This window comes from Pundamilia nyererei, unplaced genomic scaffold (assembly GCF_000239375.1).
Source record: "Pundamilia nyererei isolate P.nyererei 1_Seehausen unplaced genomic scaffold, PunNye1.0 scaffold00070, whole genome shotgun sequence".
Taxonomy (NCBI): Eukaryota; Metazoa; Chordata; class Actinopteri; order Cichliformes; family Cichlidae; genus Pundamilia; species Pundamilia nyererei.
The window spans coordinates 2,642,366-2,661,774 of NW_005187471.1; the positions used below are offsets into that span (position 1 = coordinate 2,642,366).

General features: G+C 41.4%; 1 protein-coding gene across 1 annotated transcript in view; it reads left to right on the forward strand.

Annotated features, from left to right (window-relative positions):
• The window catches only part of sos2 (son of sevenless homolog 2 (Drosophila)), a 40,695-nt gene extending 22,510 nt beyond the window's left edge, over positions 1 to 18,185 (forward strand). The window contains exons 7-23 of the mRNA XM_005736733.1: positions 246 to 356; positions 5,194 to 5,292; positions 7,684 to 7,811; positions 7,942 to 8,597; positions 8,680 to 8,761; positions 8,863 to 8,985; positions 10,380 to 10,492; positions 11,366 to 11,588; positions 11,687 to 11,806; positions 11,899 to 12,061; positions 12,870 to 12,987; positions 13,235 to 13,407; positions 13,495 to 13,611; positions 13,787 to 14,048; positions 14,242 to 14,286; positions 14,409 to 14,509; positions 15,535 to 18,185. Coding sequence (XP_005736790.1) covers positions 246 to 356; positions 5,194 to 5,292; positions 7,684 to 7,811; positions 7,942 to 8,597; positions 8,680 to 8,761; positions 8,863 to 8,985; positions 10,380 to 10,492; positions 11,366 to 11,588; positions 11,687 to 11,806; positions 11,899 to 12,061; positions 12,870 to 12,987; positions 13,235 to 13,407; positions 13,495 to 13,611; positions 13,787 to 14,048; positions 14,242 to 14,286; positions 14,409 to 14,509; positions 15,535 to 16,041 — 3,141 coding nt within the window. The 3' untranslated portion in view covers positions 16,042 to 18,185. The remainder of the gene's footprint in view (positions 1 to 245; positions 357 to 5,193; positions 5,293 to 7,683; positions 7,812 to 7,941; positions 8,598 to 8,679; positions 8,762 to 8,862; positions 8,986 to 10,379; positions 10,493 to 11,365; positions 11,589 to 11,686; positions 11,807 to 11,898; positions 12,062 to 12,869; positions 12,988 to 13,234; positions 13,408 to 13,494; positions 13,612 to 13,786; positions 14,049 to 14,241; positions 14,287 to 14,408; positions 14,510 to 15,534) is intronic.
• The last annotated feature ends 1,224 nt before the right edge of the window (positions 18,186 to 19,409 follow it).

Genomic DNA, 19,409 nt, shown 5'->3' on the forward strand with positions numbered 1-19,409 from the left:
CACAAAAATAAACAACAAAATGGGTGAAAAGAAGGTTAATTACTGAGGATCTTTTCTAAGAACTAAGAACATTCCAATGAAACCCATCTGTTTGTGTAAAAACACTTATTACTGTAAGTCATTACTTGATTAACTACTTTGTGTAACTTGTGGTTATGATGGAGACGGCGCTGATGACTCAGATATGACACCGTCTTTCTGTGATGTTTTTCTTAAGACTTGTATTATTCTGCATGTGTGTGCAGGAGCAGGCCTTCGATCCCTACGAGACTTTGTCTCAAGACATCCTCGGCGGGGAATTTCATTCACATTTCAACAGCTTGATGGCACGACCAACAGTTGGCCTCTACTTCCAGGTAAGAGATTTCATAAGAGTTTGGAAAGGTGACGCTCGGGTCTCTACATTTGTTTGGTTTAAAAACATACTGTCATATTTATACAACCGCACATCCACAATTCAAAAGATGGGCCCATTGGACTGTTTCATGAAAATATTTGCTCATTTTGAATTTAATGGCAGCCACATGAATCAAAAGCTGGGACGGGTGTGAAAAAGGGACGGAAATATAATCGGTGCTGAAAAGAAAACAGCTAAAATTACATTTTGCAACTGGTAACAAGTGAATAAAACAATCGGGTATTAAAAAATAAATCTGCATTGACAAATCGTGGAACAACTTCAGAACAATGTGCCTCAAAATTTAAAATTTTTACGTTTCTTTTGGGGGAAAACTTGGATCCTGTCTCTTCCTCACTAAAGCATTAGAAGAGCTTCTGACTTGACATCAGGGCTCAGTTCAAAAGGTGTCATCTCTGATAACATGTGGGGCACATTAGTGATGATGGATTCGGCAGTTGGCACATCTGGAAAGAGGGCATAAGCCCTAAAAAGTATATACAAGTTTTAGAGCAACGTATGCTTCCGTATAGACATTATCTTTTTCAGGGAAGGCCTTTAATATTTCAGCAATGCCACATGCTAAAGCTACTGTAATGGCATAGCTTCATAGAAAAGTCCAGGTGCTGGAATCCTCTACAGGCAGAAATGGGACAACAAGTCAAGCAGCTGCTCTCCTCCCAGATGTTTACAGACTGTTGTTAAAAGTAGAGGGGATGCTACACAGTGGTAAACATTTTTTTTTTTTACATTCTACTGTTGGTTTATGAGATTTGCAAATCATTGCATTCTTTTATTTGCCATTTACAAAACGTCCTAACTTTTTGGAACTTGGGTTACAGTGTGCATTTGAGTTTTATTTACTTTGACTTTGTATTATCATGCACTAGGTACGAGAATTAACGGTTACAGCTGTTATAACTGAGAATCAGTTCTTCTTTCTGTCAGTGCCAAAAATAAACTTTACAGACTGAAAAATACTGTAAAATAAAAAAGGGAAAATCAGTATTTTTATTTATTTATTTTTTTTATATGAAGGTGTAAGTAGGTCATTTTGAGTTTATACCCAGCAAACATTGTTTCAGTATTTGTTCCTGTTCTGCTTTGAAGTCAACCTGCATGCCGGGTGGAATTCCTCTTAATATCGCCGAGTGCATGTCATGACATATCCAGCGTCCTGTGTACAGTTTATTCGCTGCTGCTGCATTGTTTTATTTGGACATTCCTCACAAGAATAGCATTGAATTATGCTCAGTGGGGTGCAGTTTGGCAGCCTTTGAAGATTAAATATTTTCTGGTGTTTTCTCAGGCCAAAGCCCAGTGAGGTGGAGTGCTCACATGATGCAGCATCAGAGCTCCAGAGTCACTGTAACACCACTTGCAGAATGAGACTGTTTTCTGTTCTTCTTTTTTAAGCTTTTCAAAACAAGTGTCTAATTTTGTTCAAGTCAAATTTCTGTTTGTTACGAATCATCTACCTTTAGGCTTCATTTGTATCTTGTTGGCAGTGAGGAAACCAAGTCTGGCTGAGTGAGTGCCCTGCAGCCTTGCCTATACCTCATTTTGAGGCCTCGCTGTGTTTATTCGTGAACCGCTAGACTAACCACAGTTAGAGTGCTGGCACAGTCTTCTGATTATTCACACCTAGTGTTTATTTCCATATACTCATTGTATGAGAGTTCATACAATACAACTGTATTTGTATGAATACAGCTTTATTTGTGCACCATATTGATAACACTTTTTTTTTTTTTTTAAACAAAGAACTGTTTTGTTTCACAAGCTAAAGCAGCAGCACATAACTAAAAATAGTGTCTTTGCTTGAGTGTATATATCGATTTATATATGTAAGAACGTATCAGTCAATTAATCAGTTCAGTCAACAGAAAATAGCAATTAAGATTCATAATCTAAGGGGTTCAGTTTCAGCTTCTCCATTAGAAGGAATCTTCTGAAATAGTTCTCCAGGCTTCTTGAAGAAGCCCTTCTTTGGATGTTGGCTGTCAAGATGATCCCACGCTGCTTCATTCAGTCCAGGCTCTGGGGTTGCAGTGATGGTGTGTTTGGGATCATTCGCATTGCTGAAAAACACAGATCACACTTTCTGGAAAGCATTGTGTGGTGTAGCAAAATCTGATGGTACGTTTCTCTGTCCTGCCCACCTCCATGTGTTTGTTATTCCATCATATTGCCACTTATTTTCAATCCAGTGGCCTCAGTAGAAGCCACCCTTCCTCTGAGACCATTTCTGATGAGGCTTCAGTGAACAGTAGATGAATCTCTCAGGTTCTTTATCAGGTCTTTTTTATTTTTTAATTAAGTGTTTTTAAGGACATGACTTTCAGGTAGTGTTCATCAGCTGTAGATAGTGATGTTGACATCATGAGACGACTTCTCTTCTCACCTTACTTGTCCAGTTTCTTCAAAATTTATAATGGCACACTGCCACAGCATTGTTTTCTGCTAATAGCTCTTTGGGAATCACATTGTTATTTGAGCAAAAATACTTTTTTTTTTTTTTTTGTCAAACTGTTAGAAACTGGAACAAATGATGTGTTTTTGTGATTGGCTCCTAGTAACAAATTACTTAAAGAATTCTCTGTTATGTGTATACACAACACTCTTCCATCCCTTGAGTTATGAGTTATCCCTTGAGCCTTTTTTGGGCTATTTGAATTATATCTCGGTGTTAAGCAGCTTAACAAAAATAAAAATCCTCTTTTTTTTAAAAAAAAAAAGGAAAAAAAAAAAGGTCAGGTACAAGAACTGGACTGAACGCAGGTGAAAATGCAGCCAATGTCCAAAGAAAGACTTTGAGAGACCTTCAGAAATCCTGGAGAACGATTCATAAAGACCCCTTTGGAAGCAAAATTTAAGGAAATGATACATGGCTGTGCCTTTTCGTTAACGCAGCAGCTAAGACATTCAGCCCTTACGGCATCTGATGGAAAGAGATCTTGCAAATCCACTTTGCTCGAGTGCACAATCGGAGATGTGTGTGCATGCGCACGTGTACATGTATACATGTTGATCATCAGTTGTCCTAACGGGAGATGGTGTAATGGTGTTTCTCCACCAACCAGTTACTCATCTCATCTTCTTTCTACCTTCTTTATCCAGCACGCTCAGTTATGTGGACACCTGGATGAAATGGCACATGTTCCAGTCAAACCTGTGGCAGTGGCCACATTGGTTCTCCTCTTCAGCTTTTGTCTCAAAGCATGTGCTTCATCTTTCTTTTTCCACCCTTCTTGACTTTCTGCCCCTCCTCTCTGTCAGACAGATGCGTCTGTCGAGCACTCAGCCCCTGCACTCTGCAGCATCTGCTATTGTGGGTAAATTACATCGCCTTTTAAAAATAGAACAGCCAGCTACACTGCAGGACATTTTTTTTTTTTCTCCTGGTGAAGGAGGGTCGGGGGCCAAAAGCAAAAATGATGCATATCCCTGTAGAGATGTATGATAAGTTTTAAATTATGATTAGAAATGGAAAGCCAGTTTTGTTTTCTTTAAAGACTCTTAAGATCAATAGTCTCACCAAGTTGTCGAATCTTCGCTGAAAGCATCTAGATCAGGGCTAGCATATTATTTATCTGTGAGGTTTCTGTTGTGTATGAAAATTCTTGTTTCACACTGGGTTTGTGATACCTGCATAGCTGCATTGCTTCAGTGGAAAGCAGGATCCTGTGGCATGTAAGCACCTTTTCCAGATTTCTGATGACATCAGATTTACAGAAGAAGTTACAAAATAGTCAGTAAATCATAAAGTCCATTTCTCTCTATTTTATATTTGTGTGATTGCACCCACTCTGGACAGAAATAAGTCAACTACATGCTCATGAATTGGGTGACAAACATGAATATAAATACACGGATTCCTTAGGTTCCCTGTAAGCGTTATATCTCGAAACTGATGAGTCTCAAAACGGTGACAAAAAGCACGTGTACACTTTGTGAATCTGCAGGATGCTGACGTATCAATAACATGATCTAAACTTGGATCATTGTTCCCTTGCTGTCCATCTGGGTGCATCAGGCAGCTGATGCCTTTCTCTAATGCACACGATCCCCCTTCCCCCAGACTTCTTCCCTGCATGCAGAGACTGTGGTCGCTGCAGAGGAGTCTGAGTACGAGCGTATTGATTCTGATTCGGCTATCTGGGGAACAGGAGCTTTAAAAGGATACTGTGACACCCCTCCCTTTCTGGTTACCTCTGCCTTACTTGATCAACTGCTTCTTGCTCCCCCTGGTCCCCCTGTACCCTCTCATTTGGGCTGATTTTACATTAACAAACTGGGATGTACCCATTTTATCTGTCTTTGCTGACCGACTGTACGTTTTGTACAATATTTTTAGTCAGGGCTGACATTTTAGTCATTTTTTTATGATCAATTTTTGTCATTCATTTATCATTTGAGTTGAATACAACCATACACTTGTACACTGGCTTATCCTGGAGGCACGAAAGGCGAGCTTTAGACAGGTCTAAACACATCCAGCAACAACTTATTTGGTGGTTTAGCTAACTGCAATATAAACACTCAACTTTCAGTTTCACTTTAAAATAACTTCTCTGTGACTTACATATGAATAAATGCATATTACATTTCTAAATGTTGTGGGGGGGTTTTCTGGATAGGAAAATGTTTTTGTTTTGAAACAGATTTACTGAGTTAAATGCTGTTTAGGGGGAAAAAGACTCTTTGTATTGAGGTGGAAAATTTGCTGTTATGTTGGTTGGTCAAATCTGTTCATAGTGTTCTTATTATTCATTTTTCTCTTTCTCTTTCTGCAGTCAGTTACAGAAGGCTTTAAAGAAGCTGTGCAATATATCCTTCCCCAGCTGATGATGGTCCCAGTGTACCACTGTATGCACTACTTTGAGCTACTGCAGGTTTGTCCTAATGTTTACTTTTTTTTTCTCTCTGTTTTTTTTTTCTCTCTGTTTTTTTTTGTTTTTGTTTTTGTTTTTGTTTTGTTTTTTACAAATTGACTGCCCATCACAACCCTGATTTATTGTTAATGATGCACACAATTGATGGATGTTGGGGTTTACAGATATGTGACCACTGACCACATGATATTATCATGTTTACTTTTTTTTTTTAAACTTTTTTTTTTTTTTTTAAATCGTCCTGACCATAGGCTTTCTGTAAATCATCCATTGACCCATTGACTGAGACCATTCCCAATATAGATTGATTATCATATTTCTGCAAGATGTTATAAAATAAAACAAAATAAAACCTTTTTTTTTTAAAGTAAACTTGAATTTTTTCTATGGAAGCAAGCGAGAATCCTGTGACACATAGTGATGAATTTGAAGATATACAAGTCTTTCTGAGGAAGGCCAAAGGTATTTTGAAGTTGGGCGCACAGCTTATGTATGTAGTTTTTATCAAACAGGCCTGCTATTATTATTTTGATACCTCTTCTGTGCTAGGATCCAAATACAACCACATTCATGGCAGGGAGAAAATCTCTATTGTTGAAAGCAGTGTAATGTAGGTAAACGAATTCTTCCTCAAATACAGTTATTTATATCTTGCCAGCTTTTCATTGTATTTTGAAGAATTGGCTTGTCTTTTGTTTTTGTGCGAGATTTATTTTTGCATGTCTCCTACTAAATCAAAGGGATTACATCCCAATTTTGCAAAAGGAGTTCCATCACCTTTAAGATAATAGTAAAGCCTCTTCATCTTTATTAGACTTATTCTACCCATCCATGAAATTGGCGGATTCATCCATCTTGCAAGGTCTTTATTTATTTCTTTTTGTACTGTGGTCAAATTGTGTCTCAAGAGGTACCTAACATTAGGCTTTATATCGATCCCTAGATATAAAAATCCCAAGTCAGACCAGGAGAAAGGGGAAATGGATGGATATGAAGTTTTGCTATCAAAACCAACTGGCATTGCTCTTGCTTTATCAAAATTAATATTATAGCCAGGGAGAGATCCTTAATTTTGACATCAACATGGGAGTAGATTTTTTTTTTCCAATTTTGAGATGAAGAGAAGCATATCATCGGCTTGCAAAACTATTGTAGAGAACTGAATCTATTTAAAGTCCTTTTATACTATGATACGGTCTGCTTGTCAGTTATATCTCTCCAGTGCATATTCTGAAGCGCTAGAGCCATTAAAAAGGACACAGGCGCTAGGTAAAAGATGGATAAGTTTGACAAAATTACAAAGCCTTCTCCAAGTCCAAACTTTCCTAAGACCTCAAATAAATAAAGCCACTCTACTCAAAAGCCTTCTCTGCATTCAAGGAAATAATACGCCCCTGCAGCTTATTAACTATAGAATACTGCATAATATGAAGTAATTTTAACGTTTCTAAGTGGTGTTTTGTTTGCGTTTTTGACACGTGACAACCATGATGACAGTGTAGGGTTTGGTGAATAAAGCCTTGGTCATATGGGGAAAAAAGATTAGTTTCCTGAAAGTTTGGAGAGTGGTTGCTGGAGGTTAATGGCAGTCACTAGGAAATCGATTGCTAAAGACTCAAATTAACCTAGAGGCTGCTGATCTCTTGGCAACCACCAGTCATAGTATAGTATTCCCCATCCAGCTGGCAAAAGCCTTGTTGCTTTGGTCACAATCAGCTCTAGTTGCCTGCAAACACTCGTCCGCCCCTCTTCGAGTGCTAGTGAAATGTTAATAAGTGTGACACAAAGCACAAATTCAGACCTTTTTGCTTTAAATGAAATTTTTTTTTTCAGTTCAGTTTTATTTAAGTGGCACAAAATCAGAACAACAGCTGCCTCACAGTGCTTTTATTGTAAAGACCATACAATAATACAAAAAAAACGCCAACCATCAAACGACTCTCTGATCAAACACTTGGCGACAGTGGGAAGGAAAAACCTCCTTTTCATATTGAGAAACCTCTGGCAGAACCAGGCTCAGGGCAGGGTAGCCATTTGCCGCCACCTGTTGGCGTTATGGAAGGAAAAGGCAACAAAAGACACACTTATCACATCCAACACGGTACATAACTTTTGAGCAATGTTCACATGGTGTCACGAGAGAAAGCTCTCTGTCCTGTGGCACCATCATCATGCCAGAGTGATGTAACTGAGCCTGATGCTCCATTTAACACAGGCTTTCTGTAGGACTTTAAAATAATGTAATCAACTCCATTAAGTGTCCCAGTAAGCCATTCATACATCATATGAACAAGCCTTTGGTGCCATTATCAGCTACACCTGCACTTTGTCTTTTTAAAGCTGAAGACGTTGATATTATGTAATCGTGAATATTTCTGATACGTTTTACAGCAACTTCAAGAGCGCAGTGAAGACCTAGACGACAGAGAATGTCTGAAACAGGCGCTTACAGCTCTGCTTAACCTTCAATCTAGCATGGAGCGAATTTATGCCAAACACCAGCCTCGACGTAAACCTGGGTACGTCTACTTACTATTAATAAGCAATAAAGACTTATGTTTGTCTACTTATATTTCAGTGGTTCAGCATTTAAAAACTTGTGCACTGAGCTTTGGGGTTTTCTGACCAAACTTTATTCCTCCCTCACAGTGAGCCAATGTATCGTCTGTATAGCAGGCAGATTCGTAGCAAACAGCTAGCCATCAAACGCATGAACGAGATCCAGAAAAGCATCGACGGCTGGGAGGGAAAAGACATCGGTCAGTGCTGCAGCGAGTTCATCTTGGAGGGCCCGCTTATACGTGCAGGTGCTAAACACGAGAGACACAACTTCCTTTTTGATGGCCTGATGATCAGCTGTAAGGCCAATCAGAGTTCACGGCTCCCGGGAGCGGGTAGCGGGGCGGAGTTCCGTCTGAAAGAGAAGTTTGTTCTGAGGAAGGTCAGCATTACGGACCGCGAGGACTCGCCAGAGCTGCGGAACGCCTTTGAACTGGTAGCCAAAGATGATACCCGTGCCGTATTCTGTGCTCGTACAGCAGAGGAGAAGGAAGCGTGGATGGCAGCGCTGGTGACTCTGCAATACCGGTCTACTTTAGATCGCATGTTGGACACTGAGCTGCAGCAAGAGGAGCAGGCACAGCCTCTAAGACTGCCCTCTCCAGAGGTGTACCGTTTTGCGGTGCAGGACTCTGAGGAGAATATAGTGTTTGAGGACAAAGTGCAGAGCAAAACAGGAATCCCCATCATTAAAGCCGGCACAGTGGACAAGCTCATAGAGAGGCTCACATACCATATGTATGCTGGTAAGCTGCTGCATAAGCTTCGCTAGTGGCAATGAATATTTTAATTTCCTTTATGTTTATCATCTGTTTGATCTTTTTCTAGATCCCAATTTCGTTCGCACATTTCTTACCACATACCGATCATTCTGCAAGCCACACGAGTTTCTCACCCTGCTGATAGACAGGTTCAGTCTTTTCCGTGACTACAGTAATTCTTTTGCTATAATTCGTGATTTTGCACAACTGTAACTGACGTCAGGGTACACCTGATCATTTCTTTTCTCAGGCTTACGATTCCTGATCCAGAACCAACAGACGAAGACAGACAGATACTGATGACCAATGATCATCCGATGGTAGCCCAGCTCCAAAGGTTCCGAAAGGAATACGTACAGCCGGTCCAACTCAGGTGAAGAATTTGCTCATGTGCAAGTTAATTGTGTATTTGAGTGAAAGTAGAAAGACTGGGAACACTAACAGTGAAAGAAATAATATACTGTTCAAAAGTCTTGAGTCAATACTCATTTTAAACACTGAAATACTGTATGTAAGGCAAAAAGTAGCGTTTTTGGTTTGTTTTGTTATTTTTAACCCCTCGGCCGTAAAAGGCTGATCTGGTATTGTCGTCACCCCGCCGGGCACATGGGAGGGCAGGCGATGTGGACGCCTGAGTTTGTGAATGCGATAACTCGAGAACAAGGCAACATAGGAGCTTCAAATTGATCCCATAAGGGTATCTACTAAAAATCTCAGATGAGTTTGAAGCTCAGTGACCTCAACCTCAAGAACGAGGTCAAAGGTCAAGTTTTCTGAAAATCTTGTGAATGCCATGACACACGAAGGAAGTCATCTACGACTTTCAAATTGACACCCTAGGTCTATCTCCTAATAATCTCAGATGGTTTTTAATGTTAGTGGCCTCGATGTAAAGGTCAAAGGTCAGAAGTCAAATGTTTTGAAAATCTTGTGAATGCAGTCAAGGTTTGGCAATGGCAAGGGACATCGTAAGATGAACTTCAAGTTTGGGTCATTTTAAATTCAAGTGCTATGTGTTTTATTAAGCTCCAAAACACAACTTTGAGTTTAATACACAGCTGGACAACCTGCATTTTTTAGATAAACATCACTCAAATTTGTAGAAAGCTTATTCTACTTGTTATTTAAGTGCTTTCTTGTGTCTGTCGCCCTGTTAAGGCAAAAATGTTCTCACCATGTCACAGAATTACTTTTGTATTTGACTGTGTATCCTTATAAGGAGCAGCAGAGTCTGACCTAATCTTGTAAGTCCCCTTTTAAAAAAGAGGGAGCTCCTTAGTGTCTAACATGCTCCTGTAAATTCTGTGAATGTTAGTCACAGAAACGATGACAAAACGAGTGGACCTTATAAACTAGGTAAAGTCCTGTACTGCTATTATATGACATTCTGAGGAAGAGTTTAAAATCTTTGAAGTGTCTGTCTTAAACAAAGCCTTCAGGATGTTTTAGAGTGTACATGCAGGACAAAAGTATGTGTGGTCTGTTGTTCAGTAAGCACTTAAATGTGGTCAGACTGTGTATTTTAACACTGGCACTTCAGAAGGTGTCCCTCTTTCGATGTTTGCTTTTCCCTTTTAAGGCATGTCTCTGTGAACTACTTGGCAATCTTATGTATTTCTTTGACATACCAAATATAATTGTTAATGTCAACAAACGGTAGAAATATCTTCCCTTGTAGATGTACTTTGCAAACTGTGTTCATTGTGTCCTAATAAACCTGTGAAGCTCTAATAATAAATTAACTCAACTACCTTTTTCACCTCGCAGGGTTCTCAATGTTTTCCGTCAGTGGGTTGAACATCATTTCTACGACTTTGAGAACGACGCAGAGCTTAGAAGTCGACTAGAAGAATACTTCACCACCAAAATTCAACTGCGAGGTCAGTCACAAACACAAACGGCTGCTTCCATAAAAAAACATTTGACACAACATGGGAAAAGCCGTCCTACAGCTGAACTTTGCAATATTTCCAGCGTTTATCTATCAAAGCTACGTCCAAAAGGGTGTTTATTGAGCCACCTCTGATGCGTAAATTGCAAATAAACAGCAAGCAATGTTATTTTATCTAAATCCTCATGTGCCATATATTGGTACGTCAAAATCGTACAGCGACCATATACGACAATGTTCGATATCATGTCCTGGGTTCGATTGCAACCCATGGCTCTTCCCCTGCTCTCTCTACCCTTTTTGCTGTCTGAAACATGTTCACTGTCCAATCAAAGAAGGCAAAAATGCCCCCAAAAATAATGTTTCAAAAAATCTAATTGCTGTTCATAACTTCTTGTCCTAAGTTGAGGTATATTTTGGTAAAATCTAACTTTGAATATGATATTCTGAAATTATGTCCCCCTGTTAAATTATCTCGTCACCTCTTGCATTTTTAGTTATTTTTGTGTGTGTATAAAAATATTAACCTATATCCATGTGCAGGAAAAGAAAGGGTTCAGACACTATATTGCAGCTATAAATAATTTGTCTGTACGGGATCATTATCAGGCAAATTGCTGCCTTTGCTGACTTTCTTTTCCTGTCTTCTGACTTAAAATATAGTCTTTTTGTTTGCCTTAAAAAGACCACATCACTAATGTGTACAGATTTGTCCAACTAGTGTCTGTTTGGATCTGAGCAAAGCCTCACTGGGCTTCTTGATGTAGTCTCTAGTGTAGTTTTACCTGTGAAACATGAGTACAGTGACACACCAGTGGTTAATGGATGATTTTTTTTTTATGTATTTATTTATTTATTTCAGGTAAGTCCATGAGAAAGTGGGTGGAGTCCATCAATAAGATCATCAGGAGAAAGATGCAGCCTCAGACAAACGGCGTCAGTCCCAGCATCACATTTGAGAGCTCGCCTCCTTCCATCGAGTGGCACATCTGCAGAAGCGGCCAACTGGAGTTGTTTGACCTCATGACCCTTCACCCCATAGAGATTGCACGTCAGCTGACACTGATAGAGTCTGAGCTGTACAGGTCAGTCACTCATAGCCATAGAAGTGGAAGGTTGAAGTCAGAAAATGCGTGTAGCAATCGGCTTCTTTACATAGAGAAATAAAATTTTGCTTCCACAGAGCTGTTCGGCCCTCCGAGCTGGTCGGCAGCGTCTGGACCAAAGAGGACAAAGAGAAGCACTCTCCAAACTTGCTCCGCATGATTCGCCACACTACCAACCTTACTCTGTGGTTTGAGAAGTGAGTCACTTTGCTTATAAGAAAATTCACCGTTAATTTTTCAGGTCCCGTTTCCTCTAACGATGTTTCGTGGATGTGTTTGCGTGTTTCAGGTGTATTGTGGAGACAATGAACCTGGAAGAGAGGGTGGCGGTGTTCACACGGGTCATAGAGATTCTGCAGGTTTTCCAGGAGCTCAATAACTTCAACGGTGTGCTGGAGGTGCTCAGTGCTATCAACTCTGTTGCAGTCTACAGACTTGATCACACCTATGAGGTGAGTGAGATATGAGGAGAAAAACAGGACTACACAAATTAAAGCAGAAGTCGTTTGCTTCAGAGGAGCCAGACCTTTTCCTTTTTCTAGTGGTCTTAAGTGAAAATTAGTGAAAGCCTGGGGAATCGTTCAAGGGATGAACCAGTGCTATGTCAGCACATTGTGGACAACTTAGCATAAAAATGCTAAAAAATTACAAAGTTTGACAAGGATAAAATAGTGTTTTGCTCCAACAAAATGATTTCCAAACAGATATCAGCCAATAACTCGGCATATCTTGGCATCTCAGTACTGTGTACTTCCAAAAAAACAAAATGTATAGGGACCTGAACAAGTGGAGAAAGAGAGAAGAAAAGCATCTGCTGCTGCTGCTGTATGCTAAATTACACCAGAACTGGACTGAGAATCAGTAGCAGCAGCTCTGTTGGAGTGATGAATCCATCTTTGACTTGTTTGGTTGAAATCAGAGGTCAAGAAAGTAACAACAGTGTCTGCAGCCAGCCTTTAAAACACAGTGGAGGAGAACTTGACTAAGAAATATTGATGTTCTAGCTTGTTAAAAACTCTGTTTGCCTTTATACACAGTCTTTCCAGGTGTTCGCATGTGTTTCAATAAATTCCTTTGCCTTTTTTTTCTAATAGCAAAGTAGGAAAAACAAAAATGAGGGAGGGCTCAAGGCCTCTGCACATTTCTGTGTTTGTGTGTCTACATGCAATGTTTGGCGTTGATTTTGAAACTGGCATTTACGCTGTAAGGCTGAGGTGGTGATCAGACTGCAGTCTGAGCTCTTCTCGCTCACCTTTGCAGGCAGTACCAGAGAGGAAAAGGAAGATCCTGGAAGAGGCAGCAGAACTGAGCAAGGACCATTTTAAGAAATACTTGGCTAAACTCAAGTCGATAAACCCACCCTGTGTGCCTTTCTTTGGTAAGTCTTCTACAGTCTTCTGACTGTGCTAGTGAAGGATGGCAGGACAAAAAAAATGTTGACTTAAAGTAGTTGTGTCTGGATCCTGGCTGTGCTGTGAGTCACCATTATTTATCAGAAAACAATTCAATCTCTTGTTTGTCCTGGGAGTTGTTTTTATAATAGTAAATTGACTTAACAAGTGAGAAAGTACTGAACAAATAAACACTTCAAGCTCTACTCACATTTTTTGTTTTTTGGTCCTCAGGTATCTATTTAACCAACATACTGAAGACGGAGGAAGGCAACCCAGACTTCCTGAAACGCCACGGGAAGGATCTGATCAACTTCAGCAAGAGGAGGAAAGTGGCGGAAATCACAGGAGAGATCCAGCAGTATCAGAACCAGCCCTACTGTCTGAAAGTGGAGCCCGAGATGAGGGTGAGCACTCGCCTTTCCAGAATTGTCTTTGAGCTTGTCTTAACTGTGCCCAGTACCTGAGTTCTGACTAATGATTGTGTTGCACAGAAATTTTTCGAGAACCTGAACCCGATGGGTAACCTGAGCGAGAAGGAGTTTACTGACTACTTGTTCAGAAAGTCTCTGGAAATAGAGCCTCGGAATTGCAGGCAGCCTCCTCGATTTGTGAGTATTTATAATTTAGTGAAGTTTTTACTGCTCTTATACAAGTTCCAGTTCAGTTGCGGATTGGAAAGGGCAGGTTGGATTATTTAAATTGGATCTCAGTAAGTTCAATCAATATAAGATCAATCCCATCCTGAGAAATGTGTTATCTCTTGATTCTCCTCTCTCATTGCAGCCCAGGAAGACCGTGTACAGTCTGAAATCCCCGGGTATCCGCCCCGTGCGAACGTCTACCTCTGGCACCCTAAAGGGCCACCCTGTCCCCCTGGAGAGGGACCCCCCACATAAGATCACCTTCCGGAGTATCAATGAGAACGATTCGGAGTCGCTGGTTTCGGTGCCCACCTCTCCGAACACGCCCACTCCCCCACAGTCGGCCACTCCTGACTTTAACTCAGTTTTCACAGAGCACGACCAGCTCAGCAACTCCTACGGCGGTGAGTGTGAGGCCGACGCTTGATCCATGGTTTACAAAGAAAAGCGTGCAGCTAGTCCAAGTATTGCAGATCCAAGTTAAATTATATACTATGCCCCTACATTCTCCGATAGTAGAGTTTAGGTTTCAGGTTAATAAATGTTTCTAATTCCTTCTGCCACATGTGACCTTAATCTTCTGTTTGAATTTCACAGGTAGTAGCAACTCCATATTTGCTCCAGTTCTCCTGTTTCCTGGAAGTGAGTGTGAAGTTTATTTTGATTGCTCCCGATTGTAGTTCTGCACAATTCTGCCAATATAAAAGTAGCCGACCATGTCAGCTTTTTCATCCGTTTTAATCCGTGTTTTCCGTTTTCCTCAGAGTTACAGTCTGCGTCTTGTGGTAGCCTCCACCACCTTGGAGAGGAGCTAAAGCCACCACCTCTGCCGCCTCGAAGGAAAGACACCATGTCGGACACTAAAGTAAGAGCAGTGCGCCGTTTCTGCATCATTATGAGTTTTGCAAAGACTTACCCCAGTTCTCTGAAGTCAAGATGATTTAAAGTTGAAGACTTGGAGTCATTTTAAGAGTTTGTTTTGGCATTTAAGATCACTTTAATGGTCACGGGTGTATAAAATCGAGCACCTAGGCATGCTTCTGCAAACATTTGTGAATGGGTGGATTAAGAATAAAATGTCACTGTTCATATGTATGCAAAGCTAGACGAGAGAAAATTTTTAGCAGTGCTTTCCCTTCCCAATTTGAGCTCATTCCTTGCTCCAAACTCATCACCAACATATTTAAAGCCTAGCACTGTTTTCGGCTTCACATTCACACGATCGCACTCTGATGGATGCGTCGGGGGCAACTCGACGGTAAAATCCGTCACAAAGGGGTATATGCTGCTACACTGAAAACCTAACTGCAGTCGCTTTTGTTTGTAATCAGACTGCTGCAGTCACCTGTAGTTTGCACTGGTAAAATACCCACCAAGTGGTTGATGCTGGGAAGAGAGTAAAAGTTACACTTTTTAAAATGTGTTGGTGTCAGAACAGCTTTTACTTTGAAGGAGACTGTTTGGAGAGTAAAACGATGCGTATTTGCGCACAACTCGGCATCTTCCACTCAAACCATGGGCAAGCACAGCAATCCGTTAGGCAATGCCAAGGTTTTTGGTCCAGCACCCTCTATCATCAGCTTCACTCCACAACCACTTGCAGCTGGTGGTTACCAGATGGATGCTAACCAGCTCTGAGGCCTCAGGGAAAGGACTGGAATGCTTACATTGTACATTAACTGAGCTGGAAAAAACAAATCCAGATTTTTACCAGCTTTTTCCACATAGTAACTTTGTAAGAAAATAACTTCACATGGCATGAATGCTTTCTGATATCTCTGAAGCCCCCTTGTGGGCATGTAGAGCGCTGTGTTAGGAATCACTGATGTGCAATAAACAGGGCAGCATGTGTAGTAAGTCTGACACACCTCTTATGTGTTTATGTCTCAGCTGAGCTCCAGGTCCGACAGCCCTCCTGCCATCCCTCCCCGGGTGCCGCCTCCTCTGCACAGGAACCAGCCTCGACCCCCAGTCTACAACGGCCCTCCCACCGATGGCCCCTTGCCCAGCCCTCCACCTCCACCACCACCCCGCGACCCCATCCCAGACACGCCTCCCCCGGTGCCCCAGCGACCCCCGGAGATCTTCATCAACTACCCTGTCAACCAGCCTTCGCCCGTGGGCCGATATACCTGGGATTACGGCAGCTCGCCCAGTTCCCCAAACACGCCACCCAGCACACCGTCCCCTCGCATTGCCAGGCGGGGCTGCTCTCTCAGCGCCAGCCAGAATAGCCTCTGCCCTCTCTCTATTCCCACCTCCGCTCCACCTGTCCCCCCTCGCTACAACTCCAGCCCACACCTCCCTAAACTCCCACCAAAGACATACAAAAGGGAGCTGCTACAGCCGCCAGTACAAAGCCTCTCGCTGGTGGAGAACACAGACAGCAGCCACTGAGCCAACTTTTCCTTCACCACCACCGAAAGGCAAACTTCAAACTTGCTCCTTCAAACTACAACACAGATGACTCAAAGCTACTGATCTGAAAGAAAAACACTGCTCAACATACAAACTCCACCAACCCCCGCTGTGCCTCTCAGGGGGATCGGTAGCTCCACCTCCATCGTTAAAACCCGCCGTGCCAATGAGAAACCCACACCGGTGTGCCAGCTATTAAACACCAAGGAGTGTTTGTCGGCTTGGAGCGTTACCTCCTGCTCCTGATGATAAAAGTTCTCATGTCTCACACACTTCGCTTACCCCACAGCCCCACATCTCCGTCACCAGTCGGGATGGCGGAGAGGAGGGGAGGATGTGGGGACCTTGGATTTTGTAGCTTCAACTGTCGTGCTTTTGTTTTCTTTTGGGCATTGACGTGATTTGGAGTCTTGCAGCTCACAGATGTAGCTCACTCACAGTGGCTGTAAGCAGCAAATGTTTTCATTGATTTGTTTTTCCTAACTGAAAGCAAACAGTTGCCAAAGTCTTATTTTTATGCAGGGGGATAAGGGATTTTTGTTTTTGTTTTAAATAAATGTGACATTAGCAGAAACACCAAGGAGGTGACACTGAATCCCCTTCCCCCCTCACACCTTGTATCTCAGCTGAACACTGTGACTGTAAGAACATGAGTCAAACTTTTTTCTTTCTTTTTGAAGACGGGCCTCTCCACAGCCACAAAACGTTGCCTTTAAAAATAAATAAATCAAACAGCGTTGACCTCTGACCCCAGGCTCCAGTTCTCTCAGCGCAGTCTTGAAAACGAGAGCTGAGAACACTCCATTTGCACATCAGTTTTGGGCAAAGTCAGCAGGTTTTGATTGGACTTACTAAATAAATAAAACATCCGTCTGCGCTGCACGACGGAGGGAAGTCTGCCACGATATCAAACAGCACCTCCAGGTCGAAGTCGAGGACTCCGACATGTCCTCCTGCTCTTCAAAAGCCGATGTCTTAACCGAATCCCTTAAGGATGCGCGCTGCTGTCTGACACTGTGCTCCTCTCCAGAAGCCACCCTCATGGCCAACTCTTCTTCTTTGGTATTAAAACTTAGCACTGGAAGCACGCATCCTCCCCCCAAAGCTGGGTCTGCCGGTGGCTGCTCCAAAGACCTAAAAACAACCACCAATCCATGAAAAAGGAACTTTTTAACCCAGCTTCTTCTTCTTTCTCTTTATTTCTTTTTTCTTTAATTTGCTTGAAACATTTTGTTTCCCTTTGAAAGACTGAAATAATCCTCGCATCATGCTCAAAATGTGCCTTTTATTTTGTTTTCTACTTCACGGAAATAAGTAAACGGTGTCTAAAATGCTAAAAAAAATAAATAAAAATAAAGTTGCCTATGTAATGTTTAGAACAAAGCTATACACTATGAAATTGTACATGTTTGTGGATACTGTGTGTATATATAACATGTATACACTAACTAAATAATTTGTATAAAGTGACAAGGGGTTTTTTCTGTTGTATTGTACGCTCATCCACATCTGTTCAGTCATATATTGCCTAATAATCCACTGCTGCCACAGTCGGATAAAAAAGAAAAAACTCAGACGCAGGTCAACGTCACTAACTTACTCACAGACAATCTCCAGTTTATTAACTAAGGAAAGCCATTATTTCTTCCCTGCCCCTTAGGTGTTTCAAAGCAATGAAATTACAGTTCAGTATGCCAAGCACTTAACGCGACCTTCACTTTGTACATCCTACTAATTGCCTTTTTTTTCCCTCCTCCAAGACTTTTTAATGGTTACATTCATTAAACAGAGGTTGGAATTGTTTTAAAGTTCCAGTTGAATACATGCAGACGTAAATTCAACTGCAAGTATTGGAGCATAGTGAATAATTAGAATTTTTATTTCCTTTTTTCCTTGTTTTTTCTCCTGAGAAACACACTTTGTGCACTTTAGGCTGTACTGTTGAAGAGCCACAGTTGTTATAGGTCATGTTTGTAAACACAGTGGTCCTATGCAACTGTTAAACCTGCTTTCTACGTGAATCAGGGCAGAACAAACACACGTCTACCGCCTCGCTTTTATCCCCCATGCTGGGTCTGACATGTTCGACCGCCGTGAGCAGAATTGCTTAAAAAAAAGAAAAAAGCCTCACTCGTGCCCTTTTAACTCTTTGCTTTTGCGCTGAAAGTACAGAGCCCCTCTATTCCTCGTGCTTGATGGCAGTGGATAATTCAGTTTTTGATCCAACTAGGGATGAAAGGCGTGCGTAGGAGCATTTCTATAAAGAGTAGAAGTGACTGCATTTGACTGTTTCTGCCCATGTTTCCCATATCAGGATTGTTGGGGTTCATTTCAGAAGATTTTTTTTTTTTTTTTTTTTCCTTTTTAAACCCTCAACAGAACCTTTTTGGTGGCAATGTAACGGCTTGATCCAGCATTTGGTTTATTTGATGGTATGTGGCCTTTTAACTGCTTTGTATTAATGGTCTTGATGAGATTAATAAATCACCCAGTCTTATTTTGTACTGAACTACTCCTTTCTCTTCATTTTGTTCCCTTATATGTAGACAGTGGAAATGAGGCAAATTGTTATTCTGAGCGGGGCACTCTGAAACTGCATCTGTGAGCAGACCGGCAGCAGAGACCCCATCAAAAGATCAATACGTCACTGTCGTATCAGCGATAGAGAAGCTGCTTCATCACTGAGTTGCCCAACTCGTGCAGTGCCCATTCAGAGAGTGTAACTCGTGATTTTTCTGTAGTTAGAATTCACATCACATGCAGGTCAAGTTAAGAGGATACTGGCCACTTTATTAGTTACAGGGCTGTTACAGTTGTAGGGCTGCATCTATCGACTATTTCAGTAATCAAGTAACTGGATAAGAAATACTTTGGTCTTATTAGTGAGCAATGATAACTATTGAAGAGGGGAAAAAACATTAAAATTTTAAAAACATCGCTTTCCATTTTTAACTCCATACAACATCTGTCCAGGAAAAGCCCTAAATAATTCCTTTGATCGTGTACATGCCATATTGGAGTTACATTTTTTTAAAATAAAATATCTTAAATGCAAAAATGTATAGTCTCACCGGCCCTCGAGGAGTTCGACACCTGTGATTTAACCAGTGTGGCATGAGACAGAATGATGGGTGGAACAGTGGTTAGCACTGTTGCCTGTTTTGCTGTGTGGAGTTTGCATGTTCTCCATGTGTTTGCTTTGGTTCTCTCACAAAGACATGCAGTTAGTGGGGATAGGTTAGCTGGAAATTCATAGGTGTGAATGTGAGTGCATATGGTTGTTTGTGTGTATATGTTATCCCTGTGACAGACTGGTGACCTGTCCAGGGTGTACCCTGCCTTTTGCC